General features: G+C 40.3%; 1 protein-coding gene and 1 long non-coding RNA gene across 4 annotated transcripts; one reads left to right on the plus strand and one right to left on the minus strand.

The window, feature by feature from the left end:
- Positions 1 to 7,562: 7,562 nt before the first annotated feature.
- LOC127142879 (uncharacterized) lies at positions 7,563 to 12,733 on the minus strand. Its single transcript, XR_007813975.1, has 2 exons — positions 12,209 to 12,733; positions 7,563 to 10,133 (listed from the first exon to the last, which is right to left on the minus strand). It is a non-coding gene; the product is annotated as an uncharacterized LOC127142879 (long non-coding RNA).
- On the plus strand, positions 11,175 to 21,597 carry nr2f2 (nuclear receptor subfamily 2, group F, member 2). Of its 3 annotated transcripts, none has more exons than XM_018664246.2 (3): positions 11,175 to 11,854; positions 16,304 to 16,831; positions 18,922 to 21,597. In XM_018664246.2, exons 1-3 carry the CDS (start codon positions 11,815 to 11,817, stop codon positions 19,194 to 19,196), a joined length of 843 nt encoding a protein of 280 aa, XP_018519762.1. In that variant the 5' UTR covers positions 11,175 to 11,814; the 3' UTR covers positions 19,197 to 21,597. The 3 variants fall into 3 exon arrangements, with proteins under 3 accessions (XP_018519762.1, XP_018519760.1, XP_018519761.1); XM_018664244.2 differs by lacking the exon at positions 11,175 to 11,854 and adding an exon at positions 14,017 to 15,251 and having other exon boundaries at positions 16,286 to 16,831; XM_018664245.2 differs by lacking the exon at positions 11,175 to 11,854 and adding an exon at positions 14,019 to 15,251.
- The last annotated feature ends 5,340 nt before the right edge of the window (positions 21,598 to 26,937 follow it).

Raw genomic sequence — 26,937 nt, forward strand, 5'->3', positions numbered from 1 at the left:
TATTTGCTCATATTCAGCAGTTAAACTTTGATTTTGGAGAGAACTCATGTAGATGGGGAAAATCTCCTACCTCAAAATGACTGTTCTGGACACTGAACTCTGGCAGATTCCTTCAGTGATTTAGCAGCTGTTAGATAGATTGTACAAATTGGGATGTGGATGAAATACTCTCCAACCCTTCCACACAGCGTTAAACTTGTGTTTGGCAAGGTATTATCATTGCTTAAGTTCATATGGATGTCTTCTATCTTGGCCTGATGTCATTTACAGCAGTGACTATGAGTATTGTACCACAGCCTGCCCTGGAGTGATGACAATAGATTGGTTATGGTCAATACATCCACTCTGATGGCCATTTTTTGGTTTTGTAACTTGGACTTTGTTTCTTGAATGAGATATTCAAGAATAAAATGAAGCAAAAAAAAAAAAATAGCACTTCCTTTTCGATGGTTAGACGAGAAGATTGATACCATTGTCCAGTATGTGTGTTGAGTATGGAGCTGAAGCCTGGAGGCGATTAACCTAGCTTAGCATAATGATTGGAAATGGGAGGAAACAGCTAGACTTCAAGAGTTAAAGAATATGCCCACCATCATCTATACAGTTAAATAAGTAACATATAATATCATGTTTGCTTAATCCATACACAAACACAAATGGGGAAAAAAATTGTGGTTTTTAGGGGAGTTGTGTGCTCTTTCTTGAAGAATAACAGTCAATTGATCCGCCCAGCACTTCTGCACAGAGCATCATTGGTTGTAATAATGGTTATTATATTATCTTGTATCTTAGCCAAACTTGCTCAATAGTTTTCATTTGCATCTAACTCTAAATTTTCAGTTACAATTGTTTTTGTCAAAAATCTGATGAGTTGTATAAGACCTTGACCTTCCTTTATCTGCTTTACAGTAAAGGCTCTCAGTAAATTTGACAGATTACCTCAGAATTCAGTGCTGTCGGATATATATATATAACTAAGCAGCTTACTTATAAAGCATGTGTAACGCTCCATTTGTAATATTTCAGATTCTTTCTCTTCTCATCTTCCAGTACTGTGGGAAAGCAAGGTCACAACAGTTGAGAATACTTCCTTAAACCAGCCTTAAGATGTGTATCTTTCTTGGCAATCCTTAGATGGGTCCAGCTATTATAGTGATCTTTCCCTAGAGCTTCTTTTGAATTCATTAGTCCCATAATGCCCATTTGCCATATTTGTTAACATGCTGGGTCACCTGTCTCACAGCTGTCCATGTTGACTAGATCTGCCTTTTCATCATTGAGAGCTACCTGCCATAATGACCCTGTAATAAAGTGTCATTATCTATCCACCCAGTCTAGTGTACCATGCACAAAGCCACTGGAGGAATCCAGGCCCTGTCTAATTCATTTCTGCTGGGTATAAATGTCAGCGTCCTTTTGTGAGGATTACAGACATTCCCACATTAGGGCCGGACTGATTGTTCTATATGGAACGGTGGGAGTGGAATAGAGCGTTTGATTTCAGATAATGCAGAACGAGACAAATGCCACCGGACCGGACGGGGCTTTTTGTCTAAACCTGGCTGCAGACTTGATACTGAGACTATGAGTGTGTCAGGCAGAGCTTGAAGAGATGAGAATGACAGTGGTGTGGATTACACAGTCCGTTATTACAATTTGTCAGTTTTTATGATGTCAGTGACAGCTGGAATTTATCTCTTCAACCTTTTATACCCCACCTCATTGTGCCATCCAAAGCCATGTAAGATCCTAATTTGTTACTTTGTGCATCATTCATCGGTGGGTTCTGCTAAAAAGCATAAATACATGTAGGTGGTGTAATCACAAGCTTACTTTTAGAACAAATAGTCTTCTGTGGTTTTGAGTGACTCAGGGCTCTTTGTTCAGATAGGTCTCTAACACAACAGTTTATAATTTCAAATGTTAGGTTTGCATTTGAGAAAATAATTAGGTAGGGTTATTTGTTATGATCTGTCATTTTGAACATGAGCTTGTCTTTTAAACATCAGTGTAAAAAGTTATAAATCAACAGTTCACTTTAAAGTCACTCTGGTGACTGATGATGTAACAGACCATCGCAGATCCTTGAAATGCACAGTACATAGTTAGTATAGACCATTTCTTTGTCAAACATATTTAATATCTTGTTCAGTAACTGGTATATTGATTGCTAATGTCATCATGATTTAGTAGAGAAGCAGTCTTGTGGCAGCTTCAACAATTCAAGGGCCCCTTTGTCCATTCATCAGCACCCCTGATTGGGCCCATGTCATGGTTAGCTGCAGGCCCAGCAGATAAAGATCAGGGGATGATTGGGCACACACATTCTTAACATGGCTGACCCGTGACATCTCAGGGGCAGGCAAGGGAGCCTGTCATTATGTGTACAATGCGCCGCTTTCTTCCCCCTTATCTTTGCTGATGACATTGAGAGTTTTTGCATTAACTCATTAACGAAAAGACTCATCATTAAAGGCATCACAGGGGCACGGTGCAGCGGCGGTGCACCACCACTGCTGCACCGTGCAGGAATGTGTCCGAGGCTCTTCAGCATGAGACCTTCTCAGTACTTTACTGGAGACTTTACTGGTACTTTACTCAAGATATTGTCCCCCTATTGTCTCATACACTGTGCAGTGGAGTATGAAACATGATGTATTAGATTTCAGTTCCACTTTCTGATAAGGCACCCTTTGTTAAGTGTTTGTAACTTGTAACTAATAGCTTTGTCATCAGTCATTAGTGCTTATACATCAGTTACAAGCTATTGATAAGAACAGTATTTGGGTTGCCAGGTTGTTAAGAACTTCTCTGGCTTAGGAGGGTTAAAAACTTCCTCCAGTATGACACTCATTTTGTCTTTTTAGTGAGTTTTTAATTCCTCCAATTCCAATTAAGTGTCACGCCCTTTACCTTCTGGGAAAGGATCTCAGAGCAGCTGGTACACAATCCATTCATTAACAACTTATTAACATTCACAACTGTAGCCTGGATTGGTGTTAGAAAATAAGAAACTCACAACCCCTATAATGACTGATACAGTTTATGACTACATACTACTACTACTTATCAATGTATTACCAACTTTTGTAGCTGTATTATTACCAAATACAAAGGTACAGCCAATGGGATTTTTCACAACCTGGCAACCCAACACTTGTTCTTACTAATGGCTTTTTTAAGGGTATCTGAATCTACACATTTCCCCCAAACTGTTATATTCAGAGTTCTTGATAATATTGTATCTATTTAGATTTCAAGCATGTGTCACCCTATCTAACATATATGCCCTGACTGTTGACTGCTTCTCTGTGTGTGTGTGTGTGTGTGTGTGTGTGTGTGTGTGGTGTGTGTGTGTGTGTGTGCGCGCGCGCGTGTGTGTGAGTTTGTGCGTGTGTGCCCCAGAAATCATGTGAGTGGTGGTTGAGCATGCTTATGTGCAGCTCATGTGTTAATGCTGTCATTTCCACAGATCAGTCACAGCAGCCTTTTCTCTGTTGTTTATGGTTATGTCACCACAATTACAAGAGAGAAGGGGGGCAGAAATAAAGTGTCTGTGAAAGATTGATAGCTTTGGTCTTTAGTTCAATTGTAAATTAGAATAGCAAGTCCCTCTGGGATACAAGGGCTCTATTTATGATTAAGAAAGAGCCTCCATAATAGAGTGGTGGTAGAAAAGTTTGCTCCCTCTCACAAACAGGCAATTAGCTTGATGAAATGGGCCTTACTTTTTTTTTGCAGCCTGGTTCTGTGAACCCATATTATAATGGGCATCCTTATAGTTTATGGTATTATTTTCACCTTGAGCTGCAAACAATATGGTGTTTAAACAAACTGTGGCTTTTTTGTGTAAAAGCACTGACACCACTTTTTTTTATTAATACAGTTGGATTTGGGCAGAGCAAGTTCAGAAGTAAACAAAGGTATTTATATCATCTGATGAAGGTGGCAAATATCACACCATTGCTAGTTTGGCAGAGAAACTCTAATGGGCAGATAAATAAGATGGGTGTGGGTGCATAGAAAATGCTTTTTATCAATATTTATTGATTTTAATTAATTTTAGCATTAATTTCACACCAATGCTTCATTATAACCTGCTGCTATTAATGATTATACTTCTACTGTATACACTGAATATACAAATGTATTTGTTCACAACTGCTTTTTACATGAGAAGGCATAATTTCCTCATGCATACAGTGTTTATACACATTGTTGTAACCCTTAAGGTTTCAGACAAATGTTTTTAAGTTCATATAACCTGAAATCTGAGCTGGTGTACATAGTGTTTCCATCTTGTTTTCCTCTAGAGGACCTAATCCTTGCATTGTGGGCTTACTGCAGTGCCATTGATACAACCTGACTGTACAGATATGTCCTGTATGTTTCCTGGTGGAGATCAGTCACACCCTTTTTTAACAGGCTAAGCTTTACTTATGTTTCATTCATAGAGGAAAATCTGGATCAAAAAATGAGCCAGTAGTTAGTATTAGTTAACACTGTAGAGCAGTCTAATGATCTGAAAAGCTATAAATCCTTCTCTGAAATAAGCTGTGTAAAAGATTATTACCTTAACCATCACAGTTAATGGCCTTATGACTGAAAAATGATCAGACTGCAGATTACTGAAGCAACAGAATATCATTGGTTGTATTGTAGTGACTGAACAAGTAGGTGAGTGGGTGGGTGTATGTACTGTACATACAGTATTTACCTAAGGGGAACAGACAATGAGTTATAACATGTAGACGTGTGTCATCAGTTGTTCTAAAAAAGTGTATTCAAACAAAAAACAATTAGACATAGTTTATTTCATTATTAAATTACAAAAAACAAACAAAAAATAACACTTTACCATAAAGAGGAATTTCAACATTCTGATGACTTCCTATGGCTCACTATGGTCCCACCATCTCAGTACTGTACACTACTGCCTTAAGCTTTTCTTTACTCAATTAGTAATTTAATGGGCACCAACTGAAGGTTTGTCTTGTTGGCTACAAGACACATTTGTGTTGTTTTTTTCCTCCTCACTGATATTTTTCCTTTTTAAGCCAGATGAGGCATTTCAACTTCAGACAACACAAGACATTTGTGGCCACCCTCTTTTTGACAATTTAGCCTGAGGGCACATACTCCTGCGCCAGCTGTTGTCGTTGAAATTACACCAGTTTGTAACATTTATTTTTTGTACAAAAGACAGGGGTGATCATCCAATGTAGCTCTTGTCTTGCTAGTGCTTACACTTAGCTAATAAGTTCATTTTTGTTATCTCTGTTTGCTTTAATTCCTTCTAGTCTCTCTGTGCCAGATGCTATGGTTGCACAGATAGAGCTGCGTAGCCACCACTAGTGTTTACAGCGTGGCGATTGCTCTGCAAATAGATGCAACTCTCAATGTGATTCACCAAAGCTTATTCAGCCACAAGTGTTTTCTGTGGGCTCACCACATTTTTAATCACCTTGTATGTCAACGCCCTGTCTTTTTAGACTGGCTTATCTTTGTTTTTCCTTGTATGCTTTTGCTGTAACTGTTGAACATTAAAGTCGATGTAGTCTTGTCATGAAATACAGCCATGAAAACCTCAAAGGTCTTAATTCATGTGTTGACAGTGCTGTAGGAGTAGTTTGTGGCTACTTTATTCCTGCAACCAAATGCACTGCCGTTGTGCTGTAAATGGTTGAATGAGCTGCTGTTGAAAATATATAAAGATTTTCTTATGCTGTGTATGACGTAAAACTGATAAATAAAATACAGGATTCTGTAAGTCCAAGGACATGAAATATTTGATCTGATACCTTGACAGTGGAGCCACCTAATTTGAGGGACTGATATTTTGGTACATACCTTGTCGGACCATCTTGGTAGAACCTGTTGTAGTGAGTTATGTTTTACAATGTTTAGGCCTAAACAACATTCATCACAGGGTGTGACGGGGGGACAAGTACCATCATCAGGTGTTTAAGAGTTTAACATGAGCCAACATGAATCCATAACTGATGTGATTGTGATTCCAGTCTGTGATATCATCAGGCTGTTGAGTGTAGAGCAGTAATAGATATTTACTTTCAAGTAAGTTTGACATCACATTCAGAAAATGTACTATGGAATACTTCTTTCTAATTTGCTCTTTTTTGACCAATGGTATGAAGCTAAATTTAATAGAGTAGTGTCAGTAACAAATTGCTGAATATGGTGGGATTCTGGATTTTTAACCACCTGAATAAATCTCAAATAGAGGACATGAAGTGTGGTAACAACATATATGAACTCCTGCCATGAGAAAGTGTTAGCCAGTGCACAATTATAGAGACAACAATGTTACATACCTTAATTTAAATAGGAAAGAAAGTATGATACGGCACACTAAACTGGCAAAATGTGTGTATTTATATCATAATTTTTGTAAGCTATAATTAGCAGGACTCTGATCATAAACTGGAACTTTGCAGACAAATATCATGTCATGTCTATTTCTAACCTCTGGGCACTATCACATGTCAACAAATCCCCTCTCTATTTATTGTCAGTGGAGCAAGTCTAAGGTTTGACTGTGGTGACATCATCCAGGGAGTATTGATTCTCATGTCGTGAGCTCTAAAAGCAGCTTCTGTGTGTCCTCATACGGTGATACAGTAGCCAAGATCCTGTGAATGAGTGATTTGGTTTTTTAATGGCTTTTCCCCTTGAGGTCATCTTCACACTAAGAAAATCTTCTCACCGTTGTTGTGAAGGCCTTACCAAATGCTGTTAACATTCCATTTACTTTTTATTCCCTCCATCAGCTCACAAGGACCATTGATCACACGTGGATTTTTGCGATTGAAAAACCTCAAATGGCAATATTTGCTATTTATACAATATGCTCTATTCACAAATGTTGAATCAGTACCTGTGGAAGCAGAGATGTAGTTAATATTGTCCATATTCATGGACTGCTGGTTTTGTTCAAAGTTATAAAACGTATATCATCTTCACAGGGATACTCATTCTTATGATAAAACGTTTAAGCCTGAGTGATTTCTCTGCCTGCAGTCTTTAAGTTCAGAACCTTTACAAGTTCTGTTACTGTGGTTTACTTCAGTGTTAAAACTCCCACATGCTGTACTGTGGCTGTACAAAGAGATCGGCACTACGATTGCATTAGGTTCACATTCTTGTCCATCAGATAAAACAGCGTAGTAGCTCCACGACTTTCCAATTCTCCACATGTACACCACTGAAATATCTTTTAGATATAAAATGTAGAAAGTGGTATCATTTTGAGTGAATGTAAAGACCGGCTGTTGATATGGTGTGGTTCTACACCACCAGACATGACAGTGACTGACTGACTTGATCTACTTATCCTACAGAATCAGGAAAGCCAAAGACTGAATTAGGGAATAATTTCTGAAGGTGTTTTGGATAATGAATAGCAAGTCGCACTCTCACTGTTTCCAACCTAGCATTATAGATTTTAACAGCGTGTCCCCTACAGCTGAAACAATAGCTCAATTCTTAAAATGTAAGTCCATAACATTAGATACTGCATAAAGAAAAGCAGCCAGAAACACAGCTCATATGATATCTTCAAACTTTATTAGTCATGGATGAGGCAGGTGTAACACTGCAAATTGCAATTATTCACAGCACTACTAAATTGGCTAATTCAGTGACACTTACTTCATCGGTCATCCCATAATTGTACACACCTCCCTTTTGTCACATCAAAACCCTGTATATCTCCAAAGTGACCAAACTCTTGAAGAAGCAAGAAACTAGCTATGATTACATTGATGTAATCAATGATTACATGACATGTATTACCTGATCCGGCAGGGTTTGAAGTTTTCTCTTTGTACTACAAAGCAGAAAGGTCTTTAATGAAAATGAACACATGAAAATCATAATACCTGGAGATATAAGGTTTTCACATGACAATACAGTTTGATATATTTGGTAAATCTGATAATAATGAGACATTGATGATCACAATAGAAAGTATGGTTGCTATTATAGCTGATTATATCTGAAATTTAAGCAAATAAACCATACAATGTAACATTTAATAGCTGAAATAGTAAGCTGAAGCTGCTGTATGCCCCTTCTACATCCGTTTGTGCAGTTTTTACATATCCCACACTGCTACCACATTACACCTTGTGTTACAGTAATTCAATACACTGTCTGCTGCCTTTGGGGCCACATATGAACCATGTCTGGCTCAGGACTGAATGCTGCCACAGCTTTCTCTCTTGTGTCTTCTCCCAAACTTTTTTCACTGTCTGAGTACATGAAAAAAAAAGTGTGAGGCGAGTCGAGTGGACAGCCCACTCTCCCGCTTTAAAAAGAAAAGGGAGGGCAGGTCACACTCAAAGAGACACATCTCACAAGTGCCCGGTACAACTGCAGTTTTGCACTACTGGTCGCTGTGCGGTTCCACTGGGACAGATGGGGGCTTAAGCTGCTTTGCCGAAGGGCACTTCAGCAGTGGTTCCTGAGGGTTAGAGAGCACTTATCACACTATCCGCCCCCCTCCTTTCCTAGACTTTCCCAGTGTGTCCTCAGAGTTAAACCATTGACCTTCTGGTCATTGCTGCTACAATGCTGCTGCCTGAAGTAATCATCACGTACTCTCCATCTATGCAGTCTTTAGCAGCCAAAACAACACATCATTTATCATTTACACCGCTCATTTCTCTCCATACCACGGTTTTGATCACTTTAAACATAACAGCCACAATTCAAACAACCAGCATTTACAAATACATTAAGAGCATGCTGGCAGTCAGCCTAAAGAGTGATCATTGAGACAAATTGATCCCTATCTGTTTAAATTGGCACTATAATCTATCATTGGCAAATTGAACACAGTGAACTGTCTGGGATCTGTTGCCATTTTAGATAGTGGCCCTTAGGGCACGCAGACAGAGAGAAAGTGATCTACAGCACTGAATGAACTCTTTATACAGCGGTCTCGACTAAAACGTGTATGTCTGCTTACACGAAGGCACAGTTTGGAAAAAAAAAGGTGAATGTTATACACCTTTTTTACGCACTGTGTATATGTACCTCTTTATAGCCTATATGTGTATGCATATAATTAAATCACTTACAGACACCCAATGCATTTACCAATACAGGGTATTAATTGTGATGATGGAATGCACTTTTTTTCATAATTTCATATTATTAAGAAGCCAATAAGACAGGAACATCATTTAAAAGTAAAGTCATACTTTTACCATTAAAGTCTGTAAAAGCTCAAGAATTAACTTTTCAGCTACGTATAAAAAACAGTCAAAGAAGTATATGTGCTATAAGAATATGCACACATTACTGGGATGTGTAAAATATATATCATCGGTTATTTTACGCTCTCACTATCCTAAAATCTTTTACACAACAAAAATTTTAACATTACAATATCCCTACATGAGAATATTTTGCTTATGTTTTGATTATATTTCCTCCTGTGATCATTTACTACATGAGTCTAAAGTAGCTTATTGAAACTCAAATTATGGTTTGTCAGCAAATATTCCTTACCTAAATGAAGCAAAATGTGCAGGCAGACATTTGACTAATTGGTCTAGTTTTTTTCCCCCCTCATCTTGCATATAAGCAGCATCACAACATCACCATGAAGCACTGTTATAAAGAGATAAGAGATAAAACCTTTACTAGAGAGTTAAAGGGTACTGATTGATATTATGCAATGCAGCAGATAAAAATGCCATGACATATGGGGCACAACCGCCATCAATCAAGTGATCTTTATCAAGCAGGAAAAAACTGTCTGTGGGTGTTAAAAGAGAGTTTTGTATATTCAAAGTATAACAGATGAAACCTGTTGCCTATTAAAAAAAATTAATTATCTCTTCTCTTATCTACAATTAATTCCTCTATTTATTATATTTTTAAAATTGAGTCAAAAATGACCATAGGTTTCTCTTCATTGTGTTTTTTTTTTTTCTTTTTAAATGGAACAATTAAGTTTCTGTCCTGATTCCACAGTCATCTAATTCAATCAGACTCTTGAAGTTGATTAGCCTGGTTAACCTTTGCTCCTGCTCGGCTCTGGAGGGGTTAATCAGGCCGGGAACTTGGAGACCTCCAGGTCAGAATCCTGCTATCTGCATGAAGGACTTGTTGAAGGCAGAGATAAGATTAAAGTCAACTTTTATTCCACTTTTGACTTTTTTTTAACGCAAGTGTCAGAGGAGTTTTTTTGCCGTCAGCAGGACGGCAAGAAACTCCTTTTTAGATTATACATCTGAAAGCTCCTTTTAAAAGTCACGTGCACGTGCAAGATATTTTAAAACCGAAATCACGCTGATATGTGTGAAGTTTTAGTCCATAGTGTGTTGACTTTATGTCGTTCTAAACACTCCGCGGCATTTGGCCACATAGAGGAATTACCAGTCGCAGTGCATGTGTCAGTTTAACCTGATACATGAGTGAAAGCCTTTTCTTTGCACGCCTGTAAATTTCAACTATTATCTGCTCACCATCGATTAATTTAACTGCACTTATCCCAATCAGCACATCTCCACTCCTTGTGTTCCAGAGCGTGTGCTTTGTTTTACTAACAATAATAGAGTGATTTAGTCCTCTCTCCCACAGCCAGGAGCATGGGAAATCGTTAAAGATCCAGCTATTTGTGTGTGATCAGTAAATATTTAGCGCAGGCGACATCCTCTGTCTCGTCTTAATCGATAACTGGTCCCGTTGGGCAGTGCTATTGTTGTGTGCATGCGGGCTTGCTGAGCGTATAGTGCTTTTATCTTCCGCTTGAAGGGAGAACAAACTACTAATCACGCGGAGGAAACTTTTAAACACCGGGAAATAAAAAAAAAAAAAAACTGCAGCACAAGAGTTTTGGGAATGGGGGGGCTTTAATAAGCAAATCAATTGTGCTGGTGTGGAAATGTTTATGCGTGAAAAAGGTGCTGCGTTTTTCAGCTCTGTATGGATATACGCGAGGTTAATTGAGGCTATAATCATTTCATATATTGGCCCTCTTATTCTCTGCATTATGTACAATTGCTGGAGGTGTAACTGCAAAAAAGGAGAAATTATTGTTTATTTAGTCTCTTTTGTCTTTACTTTGTGTAATGTATGTACAGTAATTTAATATTATAATTATTAATATTAATTAAAGTATAATAATAACAACAACAACAATAATAATAATAGTAATAGCTGTTTTATAGGCTCCAGTTACGCTTACTGAATATTTATTTTACAGTAAAAATTTAATTTTCGCCTGTTTTAATTACATTACATTCTGAGCACAGCTCTTATTGCATCTTTACTTCCAGCCTCCATTTAATTTCTAATATGCAGAATCTCATAACGCACGCTCGCCATACTTAAAGACAGGTGTCTGTTCTGACTGCACCCCCCTCCCTCTCTCCTCAATTGCCCACACAAAGCAGCGGCGTACGAGCGCGTTTTGGCCACATTACTGTAGAGAGAGAAAAGGCGCACAGGATCTCTGCTGCTTTTGCTTTTGCTGTACTAAAGCCTACTACCTACCACCACTTTATCATTTCCAGAGGCAGCTAAATGATACCCCGCTCGGACGACAGCGTCAACGTATATATTTCCAATTCCTCGCTCAACAGCAGCGACACATAATTACAGTTTGTTTGTTTGTTTCGGCTCTCCAAAGTTTTTGCATGATCAGACTTAATTGCAATCTTCCAATAAACAGCGTGCTCCCGGTTTTTTTGTGTTTGATCCCGTCTGTTGGAGAGGAAGCTTTGCCAGTTTCAATCTGAGCACAAAAAGAGAAGACTAAATATATTCTGAATAAGAGAGAAGATGCATCCCGCTACGGACGAATCAGCAACATATGCATTTGGTAGGTTTGTTACTATGAGAATATACCTACAGCCTCCTGCCTCACTCTCACTATCAAATAACTTTATGAATGGGTATTTGCAAACTAGTTGGGCTTATTGTGGGCATCATATAAATTAACGCTTGGATAATAAGCGGAAATAAGTGACAGAGTCGCCCTGGTTCAATACGCACTGTGGAAATATCGTATATGTACGTTACTATATGCTCTGTCTGCAGCAGCCCATGTCTTTTATTTCAGCAGTATGGAGCCTGTTCGCTCATGTAGACAATATTTCATTTACAGCACAGGAATAAAGCATGGCTACTTTGCTGATCTTTTTTCCATAATAAAGTGTGCAAAATGTATACTTACCATTTGAAGCAAAACTGGCTCCCTCGATGGGTCGATACCTTTGCGGAGTGTTTTATTTACAGACTCTCCATGTTCACGGGATCTGTAAATAAAACCGACAAGAGTAGTCATGCAGACAAAATATAATCGGCTAATTTGTTTTAGAATAAAGACATAATTGGTCTAAATACCACCGCTGGGACTGCCTGAAGTGGCAAAAAAGTAAATCCAACTTTGGCAACTCTCAAAGCTTTGCCGTCCAAGTCATGTAAAACAGAATTTAAACAAACAGTCATCAGTTTAAAATGGTGCTCGTTAGTTTGGTCGATGCGAGAGACGAGACTGAAGCAGTTTCCTTGTCGGATGGCTCCTCTAAATTGAATCTTATTTGAAGCAAAAAAAAATCATACGCTAGGGGGCACCCATATACTGTAATACATCCTGGGACAATGCAGGCTGCTGCTGCTACTGCTCTCTCTATAGACTAACACACAGCTCAGGCTATAGGTTCATCTGTATGTCTCCGTGAAGTTTTACCTGCCAGTTCAAGTTTGATAGCCTCCGGGCACGGTGGAAGTTAACGCTGATTAAATACGAGCCCTAAAAAATGATTAACCACGTAGGCAGCGGCTCTGAGCAACCACTGACCCCGTTTTACATGCACGGTATCCTCCACTGTGTTTGTCATTATCACACACTGTAGATTACATTTATTATAGGGCAACATCATTCAGACATTACATTTAACAGCTTTTTACAGTCGTGTTTATCAGAGAGTGGCTCTGCCTGTCATCCTAACCTTAACGTTGAAGACCATGGCTTTTGACCTCAAGTGACATTTTTAAATGTATGGTTCCCTTTTTAAAGCTATAGTCATTTCACGTTTTTGACCACATACAGACAAAGCTCTGACTTTTGAGACACAGATTTGACCCTTTCTGACCCTGGTGAGTTTGGGATATTAGTGGTCAGAGAGGGAGAGGGATTAGATGGGGCGTCCAGATGATGTCAGTAGCCTATCATAACATTTTTATAACGGGTGTGGACTGTGATGAATGGAAACCTAGTGTGATTAGAAGAACTAATAGGTATATTAGCCTATACAAATATATGAACTTCACACGGCAGGTATTGTCATTGTCCCATTCACCTGGTGGGTGACCTTTTTGAGTGCGTGGCTTTAGTGTGCGTGTACACAGACAAACTGAAGTCTTCACCTGCTGTTTGTTTACTATCATCCCAAATAATGTAGAGTATCGTCCAGCCAGAGTGCCTTATTTTTTCCCCATTTTTTGTGTGGTTTCTTTCTCAAAAGTGTAATCTGTCTATATAAAGTATCTAGATAAGGACACAATGGATAGACAGTTTTATTGTAATGAGCACAGATCATGTCCAAAAGGTGCAACTGTATCTCAGGGACAAAATCTCGCTGCATATTTCAGCTTTTTATGAAGCTACCGGATATACTGCAGCACGATATGAAGCAAAGAATTGAATCAAGTTTTTTTTTTTTCCTCCTTCTTCTACATGAAAATTGCTAAGGCTTTACCGGGCGTGCATGTGAGTACAGCCTATATAGTATGGGCGATTTGAGTGACTAGAAATGATTCCTCTCTGCGAAAATCGTCTCTTTTTAGGACCAAGCGGCCCTCTCGACCTCCATGCTGGCTCTGGCAAGGTACCAAGTAGCACAAGTGCCGACTAGCCAATGGGGTTCAGGGGGAGGTCCCTGAGCTCTGACCAGTCAAACACACTCTCCTTCCTTATATGGCAGCTGATCTCCATGGTAACGTGTGCTAAGTTGCAGCAGTCGTGTCAAAGTTCACTATATAGAGAGCTCAGTGAGCTGATCAGAGAGAAAGCATTCTGCCAGCCCGGCTCCTACCAATCGCAAATCACTTCCTAACCTCCGCCTTTTTAACATATTTGATCACTTTGAATCTCTACTCCTTTTTCCTATTATTTTTCAGTGCACGGAGGAGGTTTGTGGGTTGTGATCTTTGTGTTTTTTTTTTGTTTTTGTTTTTAGTGCTTTCGCTTTTTTGGGAGAGTTGTCTTCATATTCCAGGCTCCTCAAAACATTGGCTTCAGCTGCGCGCTTGCTGGCGCTACCTCACAAGAAGAAAAGGAAGAAGACGCAATTTTTTTTTACCCAGTTGGTGATTTTCTTCAAGACTTGTGCTGGAACTTGATAGTAGCTGCTACAGTGTGCTCACCAATTGTTTTATGCTGCTGCAGGCAACGGTCTTACCAACCTGCTCCATCCTTCACTGAACAGTCCATGCTACCTCGGTTGATTATTTTAATATTTAGCCTACCTTTCCCATTGATGGGTGTACTGGATGGCTGACTGTAAGCGCCCCTGGACTTGGCCTTTAAGCGCAAGGCAGCGACTCAGCTCGCCATCGCATCAGTTTTGAAAACGTGCTTCGCAACGTCTCCAACAGCAATAAATCGACAGTTTTCGGGAGATTCAGAGTGGATTCAACGTAGGCTAGATTTGGCATTTTGTGTGTCTGGCTGTTAATCACAGTTTACCGCGTTTCCTTGAGACATTATTCACCGCGACACCAAAACGGCAGACAAAAAGTTTCTTTACGTTGACTGATAGATATGGCAATGGTAGTGTGGAGAGGCTCCCAGGACGATGTGGCTGACACCCAAGGCACCCTTTCCTCGCAAACCCAAGGAGGACTATCTCTTCCCACCCCTCAACCAGGCCAGTTGAATCTGACAGCCTCTCAGGTCGCCCCTCCGACCCCTCAGACTCCGGTCCAAGGACCCCCGAACAACACACAGTCCACGCCGACGAACCAGACGACGCAGCAGTCGGAGAAACAGCCACAGCACATTGAATGTGTGGTGTGCGGGGATAAATCTAGTGGCAAACACTATGGCCAGTTTACTTGCGAGGGGTGCAAAAGCTTCTTCAAACGGAGCGTACGACGGAACCTCACTTACACATGCCGTGCCAACAGGAATTGTCCAATCGACCAACACCACCGCAATCAGTGTCAGTACTGCCGCCTCAAAAAATGCCTTAAAGTCGGCATGAGACGGGAAGGTATTGGGACTTTTTGTTTTCTTATCCGTGTGTGTGTGTTTGTGCGTTTGTAGGCTTCCAGACATGAAACCATGTAATGTCGCCCCCATAGCCTGTTCTCTCTCTCTCTTTCTCTCTCTCCCGACTGTTCCCTCCAAGGCTGTGCGGCTGGAGCACGCAATGGAGCCGCTCTCTGCTGTGGTCGAGACGGGGCTTTGCCGGATCGTCCTCTTTTTTTTTTTTTTTTTTTAGCGTTGCATTATAGTATCCAGCTCCGGCGCATTATACCTCTGCATTTCACAAATAACACCCGACCACTGGCCAGCTTTCGGCTATCGAATTTATATTTAGATAAAGCCATGGGCGTAGAGATACATCTGTATTGAATAGATGATACAGTATAGCCTTCTGCGCTATTATGGCGAGTGTCGAATTAAGACATAGCGTGTTCAGGCTACATCTCCACATCTATGCTGCCTGCCTTGTTCACTATATCTTAAAGCCGGACATCAGCTTGAATTATGCATACAAAGCCTCCGTCAAACCTCAAGAATTTATTTGAATATTAGTCAAAAATAGGCCTGCATGTATGTGGTAAAACGAGATGAATTGCTAAGTAGGTTAAGGGTTAAACATGCAAGGTCTCCCTTGCCCTCTTTGTGTTCCTTCACAGCCAGCTCATGTTGCTGTTGCTGAATAACATCATTTTAAAGCCAGACATATGCATGGCTTGTGTTAAACGTGTTTAAAGCGCATCTCTAGTGTTTCAGTACATGATTTGTCTCACTGCTGCCTCGTTGTTATGAATGCAACCTGTCTTTTTTAAACTCGTATGCAATAATATAATGTGTGTGTGTATATATGGGTGAGAGAGAGAGTGTGTGTGTGAGTGTGTTTTGATGTTATATAGCAACACGCTATGTGTAATTTATTTTCCCAAGGTGTAAGCTTTCGATTTAGCAGTCAGTTTTTAAAATGTAGAATATGTGACAGCAGCTTTCCTGCTCAGATTGAGTTTGTGATCATTTGTAGAATTCAGGCTTCAATATCTGTAGTTTCTCTTTTTACTGCAGCCGTGCAAAGGGGACGGGTGCCACCCACACAGCCACACCACGGTCAGTTCGCCTTGACAAATGGAGACCCACTCCACTGCCATTCCTACTTATCCGGATATATCTCTCTTCTGTTGAGAGCGGAGCCCTACCCGACGTCCCGGTATGGCAGTCAGTGCATGCAACCCAACAACATAATGGGCATCGAGAACATTTGTGAACTAGCAGCCAGGATGCTCTTCAGTGCCGTGGAGTGGGCCAGGAATATTCCCTTCTTTCCAGACCTTCAGATCACAGACCAGGTGGCTCTGCTGAGGTTGACGTGGAGTGAGTTATTTGTGCTCAACGCCGCGCAGTGCTCCATGCCCCTGCATGTGGCTCCTCTCCTGGCGGCGGCTGGCCTTCACGCCTCCCCCATGTCTGCGGACAGAGTGGTGGCCTTTATGGACCACATTAGGATCTTCCAAGAACAAGTGGAAAAGCTCAAAGCTTTGCACGTTGACTCTGCCGAATATAGCTGCTTAAAGGCAATTGTGCTCTTCACCACAGGTAAGACAATAGATTGGCACACTCCAAGTTCAGCCTGTGTGAATGTCACTAACATGCACACTGACATCAGCTAAATCAACGCTGACCTAAATATATCTGCACTGGCGAGAGGTTGTTGCTTGTCTTAGATGAACATCCTGCTTGAACGTTCACCTATGCTGCCTTCATGGTCAGGGGCTGCTGGGTAGGCCTTAGGCTACTAAATTATAAAACCACTTGATTAATCAAATAATTTATCAGACACATACACAGGGCTAAACTGGAAATTGTGGCATGACCACGCAAGTGATTTTTTAATTAAATTGACAACAAACCAGAGGAAAGTGCAGCCTGGCTGAAACATTAGAAAATAAGCACGATAACACACACACAATAATTACCTTAAGCGTCATAAAATGTAGCAGTTAGCACACTTTTGGAGAATCCAATAGCATGCAGATGAATTGCTACACTTTGATTCCCCCCCCCCTTCCATTTATCAATGTGTGTATACCCCACGTCTTGTTTGTAGGGAATGACAGATATAAATGATGTCAGGCTCCGAGGGGGAGGGGAATAGAAAAAGAAAAGACAAGCCTAATGTCCCATTTGCGACACAGTAAAAGCAAAGCGCAGGTTTCAACGCTCTCTTGTCATTTAGGGGACAGACACGTCCGAGAAAAAGCTCGCAGAACCCAAATGCACGCCCTGTAATTGCAAATATGTCAGTATCTAACAGCATGGTGTGATATTGAGCAGTGACAGGAAGGGCCGGCTTTAATATTTATTTGCAGAAATATTCTCTATCCGCCTTGTAGGATTCAAGGCGTCTCTGGACTTGCTCCAGAACTAGGTCATGACCCAAACTTCCCAGCTATTTTGTTACATTAGCTACACCATTAAAGGGGGAATATTTAAAAAAAAATATACGTGTGGAAGAGATTTACAAGGTTTCACCGTAGAGTGAATGCATGTCTTTGAAATGATATCATACCTGCAAGCCATCAGCCTCTGTATTTCATTTGGCTCTAGCAGCCCACTATTGTTCTCGTGGTGGCTTGTTAGCCCTAATCTTTAAAACAAAATAAAATCACATTTCAGGTCATTGAATTTTATTATTAAGCCTTTTATTGGGCCACGATGGCTTAATTTGTCTCCTCCATACCTGAGTCCCGGGGGCTTGAACATGAGCTGTGTGTTGTAGCTTGAATGACACGCCTTCGCTACTTTGGTGGTTTGGTTGTTGTCATGCATAAACTTTACAAACTTAACCAATGCGCGTTACAAGCGTTTTTGGCACATAATCAGCTGCCGCCCACATGCAGCAGCACAGATAGTGATTATGCGTCTCTAATGGTATAGTATGACGGCAACTCCGTAGGCTATGGGCCCTTTTTTTTTCAAGCTAAATCTCTGCTCACTAAAGGTCAGTAGGTCTTCCCTGTCTTTCCCTCTTCTCCCTCCCCCTCCTCTCTTCCTCGCTCTTGCCTCTAACTGTGAGAGATAGGCCCCTGTAAAACACACACTCTTTAACTATGAATATGCTTAATTATTTACTTCACTTTTTCTTAATAAAGTGGCTTTGTCGAGAGAAATAACCAAACAGCGGGAAAGTAAGGGACACCGAATTGAGACAGAGAGAGAGCAAAGCTCCCATTTTCATCTGCTTCTTGACAGTGGCAAAATCAGGAGTCAAAGTTTTATTTTTAAATTTATATATATATTTAAAAACAAGTACAATGTAATTGTTAAAGTAATATAAGTTGTCACCACAGTGTAGAGCTGTAATTTTATCTGTGGTGTGGTAATTATTTGCCTGGCGCAATGTTATTATGATGATTACAAGTTATTATTAAATTATTTACTTACACTGAAAAATATGTGCACTAGTTATTTATGAAAACAAGCCTCGAGACACAAACTCTACTTTTACATATAATGAGATAAGAATTATTCCTTATCTTAATTGCTTTTTTTTTAAGGGAAAAAAAACCTTTGACAGGCTATCCATTTTCGCCAGTCTATCACCACAGTGGGGAAAAAAAGCTCCTAGTGAGAGAAACACTTTAGGTTACACTTTATTAATGTTTATTTGCTTTCCCCCCTCTCAGATGCTTGTGGCCTCTCAGATGTGGCCCATGTGGAAAGTTTGCAGGAGAAGTCCCAGTGCGCCCTGGAGGAATATGTCCGGAGCCAGTATCCCAACCAGCCAACACGGTTTGGGAAGTTGTTACTCCGCTTGCCTTCCCTCCGCACAGTCTCTTCCTCGGTCATAGAACAATTATTTTTCGTCCGATTGGTAGGTAAAACCCCAATTGAAACTCTCATCAGGGATATGTTGCTTTCGGGGAGCAGTTTTAACTGGCCTTACATGTCAATTCAGTAAACCAAGAAGGAGACGAACAAACAAAAGGTGGGGTTGTGGTGGTGGTGGTGGTGTGTGTGGGGGGGAGAGGCTGCAAGACTACAATGATTATAGCTGCTTTTGTGGAAGGAATAAAAAACCAACCGGCTGTTACACGGGGCTGGCTTTCATGAAGAAAGACATTGACGTAAATGACTGTGAATTCCCCCCTACTCAAAAAAAAAAAAGAAAAAAAAAGAAAAAAGAAAAAAATTGAGACATCCACTGAACTTTCAAAATGGCAGATACAAGCTCCCAGTGTTCATGCAGAACAACCTGTGTCGATCCATTTTTTTTAATGAAAGAAGAAAATGAGGAAAAAAAGGAAAGGGGATTTTTGTTGATCCTTATGAGGAAAATTTAAGTATTAAGTGCATTTAAAAATGATAATTTGGGTTTTAAAAAAAAGAAAAAAAACTGGAGAAAGGGAAAAATACGAAACGTGAATTTTCTTTTTCTCAAATGACTTGTCCTGTGTCCATGTATAGCTGTGTTTTGTACTTTCTTTGTTCCTCCTTTCTGGTTCCAAACCGGCCTATGTGATTTCTGTAGTACAGGTGGTGTTATTTTCTAAGACAATGATTTATTTTGAGAAAAGGTGAAATAATGTAAAGAAAAAAAGTTCTAAAAAGAATTAAAACCACAGCAATAGGAGTATAGGCTTATAATCTAGGCTTAATGCTGCAAGCGCACTTATATTCTTAGGATGACCAATACCATCTGGGAAATAAGGGAAAAAAGGGAGGTTTTTTTGGAGTTCATGTTCAACTTCATGATCCAGCGGAAACATTTTGCTCTTTATTAATATGAAGTTACAGGATCCACTTTTGTTTTTCCACTACTGTTTTTTGACTAAAGCCACATAACTTCTATAAAAGTAAGAATTTGTAAGTTAGACACTCGCAGACTTGACGAGTTTACACAATTTCAATTATTTGGTGAATTATCTTCCCCATTTCATTCAGCTCTAAATATTTGGCATCAGTTCCCCAATTGGATACAATAAAAAAAAAAAAAATCCTACAAGTTGCCTGTCATAAAGTTATTTGTGACAGGTTGCTCTAAATGCACCATTTGTGCATTTTAAAGAGTCATTTGCAGTGATTCAAACTGTATAACTGGACTTGTTTAAAAAAATTGGAGAGGTCAAGGGTCATAAAAGTTTGAAGCCTAGCCAGAGTAATGTTTAATAGCAGTATTATTGAAGCGTCCCTGAAATGTCACCCTTTATTCACTTCAAGCATTAAGTGCCTGACAAGCATGATGTGATTTCTTATCAAAACGTTGTTAAAGTAGGCCTACAACATTTTGGGGGAACACAGTTATTAGATTTGAAACTTCAGTCGTGTGTTTCACTTGGAAAACACTGATTAGAGGCAGTATTCTTGTAAATATAGGTCAATTCATTTCAAGGAGTTTTTCCTTTATACAAAGTATATGTGATTAAGAAAAATCTGTGGTTGCCATTTTTTTTCTCTCGGTAATACAACGTCTTCAAAATTGAGTGGCAGACTTAGCTAGTAGCACTGAAAGTTATGTTTTTAATGTATATACATATTACTACAAAATGTTTTCTTTTTCATGTATATTTAGACTGTGAATGCATGGCCACAGGTCGCTAACCTATTTTACCTTTGATATATAAATGTAAATGTTTTCTCTCTCTCTCTTTCTCTCTCTCTCTCTCTCTCTCTCTCTCTTTTGTTTTTTTTTTTTTTGACTGTATAGATATAATCTGTGCATTCAGTACACTAGCCCTTGTATTTAAAGAAACAACAAAAAAAAAAGAAAAGAAACGACGTTCATTATTAGGCTACAGACTTAAACAGGGTGAGCAGGTTTGGAAAAAAGGAGTTGATATTTTAACTTTAGTGTTATTGCCTCCTTTGGTCCTTGACAGGTGCCGTGGTGTGCGTGAGCATGTGCGTGTATGCGCGCGCGCGTGGGCGTGAGAATGTGTGCGTGCGTGCGTGTATTTGGAAGCTAGCAATTTTGTCCTTGTTTTGAGGCTTTTCTTCAACACACACAAAAAAACACCATGTTGTGGTTGAATTAAAAGGGATCACTGATTGAACACTGATCTTTGGCTGTTCGTAGCCACATATGGACCAGAGAATGATACATGATTGTAATTATGAACAGTTTAAACTGACCCACGTTTTTATATAAATATATAAAAATATATGACTGCAGGGTATTGATAACGTATAGATACTTTTTTTATGATTATTATTATTATTATTAATTGCAAGTGATATATGTGAGTGTGTGTGAAAGTTTATAGTTGAACACAATTCTTGTTTGTTTGTGTTAGCTTATTGTAAACAAGCATTCTGCTGTAAATTTGTTCTTGGTATTAAATTATAATTTATGAATTTGAAAACACCAGTTTTTCCATGTTTTCTTACTTCTCAAACGTACGTGTGAACTTGTCCTTGTGTGTGTGTTTGAGTGTGTGTGTGCGAGAATGTGTGTGTGCGTGTGTGTGGTGTGTATGGTCGGTTGGGGTCGGAATAGGGTGTGGTGGTGGTGTGGTCGGTTGGGGGTGGGGGTAGGGGTAGGGGGGCGACTGGAGTCAATTTGCTGTGGCAGGATGTTGCCCTTTTGCCCTATGAAAGTGATTAATGAATTACAAAATAATTAATCAATCAGCCAACAGGCCCCGCTCAACGCCTTCGCTGTTTTATTTTTCATGATTGTTTTCTACAGAAAATGCCGATCTGTAATTTTTACTGGACTGCTTGGGAAACACTGGACTGAAGGTTGCTGTCTGTTAAACTTAAGAAACGCTACACAGCAGTTGTAATAAGGCGCTCCGCCTCAACAGATAATAACATTTCATAACAGTTCAGACACCCCCTCCCCACCCTCACCCTACCCCACCCTCACACGGGACAGGGACTGTGCAGGAAATACCCAACTCAGCTTCACCACCGCTTTATTTGCGGAATACAGTTTCACCTTTGGACGCTCACATAAATATTAATGGACTGAAATCATATATCGAACATCATAAATAGAAGCATCCAAATACTCTAAGTTATACCGAAAGGGGAAAAAAGGTTTGAATTATTTTCTGAACAGCTAATTGCTTTCTATTTATATTACTGGCTGCTATGTGCGTTATTATGGTCTACTTTTTATTTCCAACTGCATCACTGAGCTTCATTAACACTGCTGGAAGTTGCTGAACGCTCTATAATGCATTTTTTACTTTTAATATATACATATAAACGTGTGAGTATTCAAGAAGTGGATGTGATGGGCTTAAATGCCAGTTATTTACGCGCGTGCTATTGGGATGCTATAAGCCTTTGGCCTATCAGTAATTAGTAATTAGTAATCAGTAATATTGGCTTAGTTGAGAGTTAGGCTTGAAATAGAATTAGCCTTGTTGTATAGAGGCTTAATCAGGATGGGTATGGAGGCCAACTTTGCCACGATTTCCCCTTCTTCTTCTTCTTCTGCTGCTGCTGCTGCTGCTGCTGATGATGATGATGTGTGTGTGTGTGTGTTAATGTGTGTGTTTGAGTGCGAGCGTGTGGTTTTGTTGCTGTTGATAATGATGAAAATGATGATTATGATGTGATGCTGATGGTCTTTTATCCTCGGCTTCTTGCTGAAAGCGCTGTTTATCCATACACTGATGCTTTCACTGCTTGTCCAACCAAACTGTCTCTGAGGTCTATCAACACACTGAGGCCAGTCTGAGCCCATATTGATAATTAAAGGTGGACATCAGCCTAGAGACCATCACCACTGAGCCAGTGTGCTTTCATTGGGCCCAGTATTTACAGTACACTCATATAAAAAGAAAAGGGGGGAGGGGAGGAGGGCTCTCAGGCCACCATCTCCTGCACGAGGGGTTGAAACCTCTAAACGACGCAGGAATCATACGTAGAGCATCAGAATGGGTTTGGATGGGTTTGGATCTCAACACTGATCGGGGCTGATTTCAGTTGACAGAGCGTGGTGTATATGTTGGACTCTATAATTTGCACTTCTACTCCTTTATTAGCATTGTACAAAAAACTAATGAGGTGTAACTCGCTGCGACGTCACTTTTATTTACGTCTGCGTGAGGTGAGAACTTTTTGACACACGAGCTGGTAGGCCTATACACCCCCACACCCCAAAAAAGAAGGAAAAATAAAAAAGAGAGAAAACAATCCCACAGGCTGCGGGAGGATGCTGCTGCTGCTGCTGCTGCGGGGCCGAGGCGTGTGTGTGTGTGTGTGTGTACAGTAGAGTCTTTGCTAATGGTTGAACGTTTGCTGGGGGTTTACACACTGAAGCTGAGAACTTATTTAGGGCTCACGGGCTATTAGTGGTGCTATTTGTTTAATAAGATAAGGATATGGTTTGCAGTCTCCCCTCTCTCCCTCTGTCTCTTGTCTCTTTCACGCACACACAGACGTTCACGCACACGCAAACACATGCACGCCCGCACAGTTAAGCGACAAATATGCACATTATTTGCACCTTGGCACTATCACTATGACAAATTAGCCCATACAGCATGCGCTTTATTGCATATATAGGCTGAGGCACCGCAGCTCATTTACAATGTATCACATAAGTCAAACGCTTAACGTGGTGGGACACCTGTTCCTTATGTTAGTACACTGACTTTATTATTATTATTATTATCATTATTATTATTATTATCACCATCATAATCATTATTATTATTATTGTCTTTTCTAACAATTGGCTGTAAAATGGTGAATAAGCCTGAATCAACGCACTGTTTTTCTTTATTAAAAAAAAATCTTAATTTTATTCTATATTTTTTTCATTTTTTTTGAACATTCTTCCACTTTTATTTCCCACCATTAAAATAAATTGCCTTTCACTTCTACTTAGTGCACAAGGCTTCCTGCATTCTGCTCATAAATGTAAGAAAATTGTGCCATCTACCCGCTGTCCCTGGAACTGTAGCTTCCCAAGACCTCTGAGACCTCGGCTCACTTTTAACACAAAGGGAAAAAAGCGGACTCAGCGCTGCACACGCAGGCGCCTCCTCGCGCATCCGCGACAGCAGCTGCCGGCTGCTATTAGGCTGTAACTTTACAAAGTAACGTGTGTTTTTAAGCACCTGTCATCCACCCTGTATCTCACCGCGTCTGCCTGTCTGTGTGTGAATGGAGATAGTGGTGTATACGGCCAGTGGCCAACCTCAGCCTGGAGCAGAGAGTGTAATGTGATTGTAGTTTTTAACGTGATCAGAAGGAGCAGAGGTTTACATGAGGGGCATGGAATCTATTTTGGAGGCGTTTATTAAAATAAAATAACATCAGGAGATAACTGTGGATTTATTATTTTCTAATTTGTTGACCCACCCCACGGCTATATTTTTTTACGTTGCCCCACCAAAAAAAAATATTATCATGTTGTTGACAACATCAGCGCTTTTCTGTCCCCAGACATTTAGTGGGTTTGGACGTTTGTAGCTGTCGAAATACTATTTTTGGTCGCACTGCTTTCGCAGTTCACGCAGTGTGTGTAAGACTTGTCTGCACCACATCGCCCAAGATATGAAACCTGGTGATCATCTTAGCTCTTTTTAAAAAAAAAAAAAATAATAAGAATATTATGTAGTGCTGGCTTTGTCCCACTTAACCTAACCTTTTCTCATCGTGGAGTTTTCATTTGTGAGAGAGGAGAAAGGAGACATTGAGAAGAAAGAAGGGGCCAATCAACACCAACATGGCAAAGTTCATTTGAAGAAAAAAAAAAGAAAAGAAAGAAAGAAAGAAAAAACACTGCCAGACTTTCCAAAGGGGCGCAGCGTTTTGTGGCGATATAAATAGGGGGAGATAAAGACAACTGCAGCTGATGTAGACCAAGAGCGTGAATATACCCCATGTTGAATTTCCCCCCACATTTTGAGGAGGCTATTTCAGTTTTTTCTTTTAACCCGAGCGCGCTCACAGTGAGCTTATCTCAATGGCAGTGGGGCAGCCCAGCATTCCCTGTGATAGTTTGAATATTGGCATAACAAATAAATCCAATCGCGAGTCATTTTTTGGCCACTGAGCGAGCATGACTATCGCTTACAGTCTAATATGTTTAAGAAAAAAAAGTATTTATGGCCGAAAGAGGACTAAACTTTGGTGGAGTAGCGGGCCAGTGGGTGGGAATCAAATAATGCTTTAAGAGACAGCACCTTATTTAGAGCATGTAGTTTGATTTGTCTTAATATACACGATCTCTCTCTCTCTCTCTCTCTCTCTCTCTCTCTCTCTCTCTCTCTCTCTCTCTCTCTCTCACACTCACACACACACACACACAGAGGGGAGGACCAAGACGAGCGGGTGAGCCAGAGGGATGATTTGAAGAGACCGCAAACACTCTCCTGGATGTTAGACTGCCCCCCCACCCCCACCCCACCAACCTCCACCCCCACACACTTCAGCCTCCCCAAACCCTAACGCATTATTTCATCAGGACTACTTCGTAGGTATTGATCGATATAGGCCTACATCTTGTATTGATTTGTTACTTGGGGTACATAGATACTTTATTAAGATCCCCATTAGGTGCACCGCAGTGCTTGTCAGTCTTCCAGGGGTCGCAGTATTAATGTTTCAGTCTCGTCACTTTCGAAGTTGTTTGGAGAAAGAAGGAGCGTGAACGTGACCGCAACTCAGCTTTTACGCGCACACGTTAAGTTAGAGATCACGTGTTTTGTTTTGTTATTTGTTTTTTGTTTTGTTTTTTTGTGCACGCGCGCGTGTGTTATATCAAGAATGGCTGATTGAGAAAACATAATTGACAGTGTCAATTGCGCAAGTCTGCTTACTGAAATCCTTCTCCTTGTTGCACGTTCATGGGTGCTTGCCACATGATGATGGTGGTGATGGTGTGGGTGGTGGTGGTTGTGGTTGCCTCTGTGATGACAGAAGACACTGGACATTAGTTTACTCGGACGTAAAATGCCGCATAAATTGCTCAAATAAGAGTTAAATGTTTAATCAATTTTGCATTAATTAAACGGGCAGGCCTGCCACGTCTCGCTTGTTTCCCTCCACACACGGCACTGCCCTCACCCGCCGGTGATGGAGATGTTTTCTATTTTCTTCCCCTGTAAATGCGCTTTCTAGACAACCGTGTGTATGTGTGTAAGAAAGAGAGAGAGAGAGTGTGTGTGTGCATGTGTACGTGTGTATGTGTTGGGGGGGTGGGGGGGGGGGGCTGGGCTGCGTGTGTTTGCCGAAACTTCAAACCCCGCGCTTGGCAAAGCTGCCTCAAACTGTGAAATTAATTTGGCGTAATTCTGGTCGATGCTGGTGGTAGACTGAAGGTGCTTTAACAATAACACTCACACCCCTGAGCGTTATTCTCTCGTCCAGTCTTCATCACCACCACCACCGCCGCCATCACCATCATCATCGTCATCATTATCACTGTTATTATCATCAACATTTCCAACCACCAACACAGCGAACAACACCCTAATACGCGTTCACGTATTCCACAGGTGAAAGACAAGTGTAATAAAAATGAGTTCTAATGCTTCCTGCAAATTAACAGAAAACTTTTACTGTAGAAATCTCATACACTATTTATTCTTATTTCTTATCATTAGAATTTTCCATCAAAAGCACAGTCGAGTGAAGTTGTAGCCTATTTATTTTACTATTGTGTAGGTCTTCATGTTGTTCTGCTCCTCTGCCCAGACACCGTTCATTTAAATGGCACAGAGGGTGCCCCCGATATT

The sequence above is a fragment of the Lates calcarifer genome, linkage group LG10 (genome assembly GCF_001640805.2).
Source record: "Lates calcarifer isolate ASB-BC8 linkage group LG10, TLL_Latcal_v3, whole genome shotgun sequence".
In the NCBI taxonomy this organism is placed as follows: domain Eukaryota; kingdom Metazoa; phylum Chordata; class Actinopteri; family Centropomidae; genus Lates; species Lates calcarifer.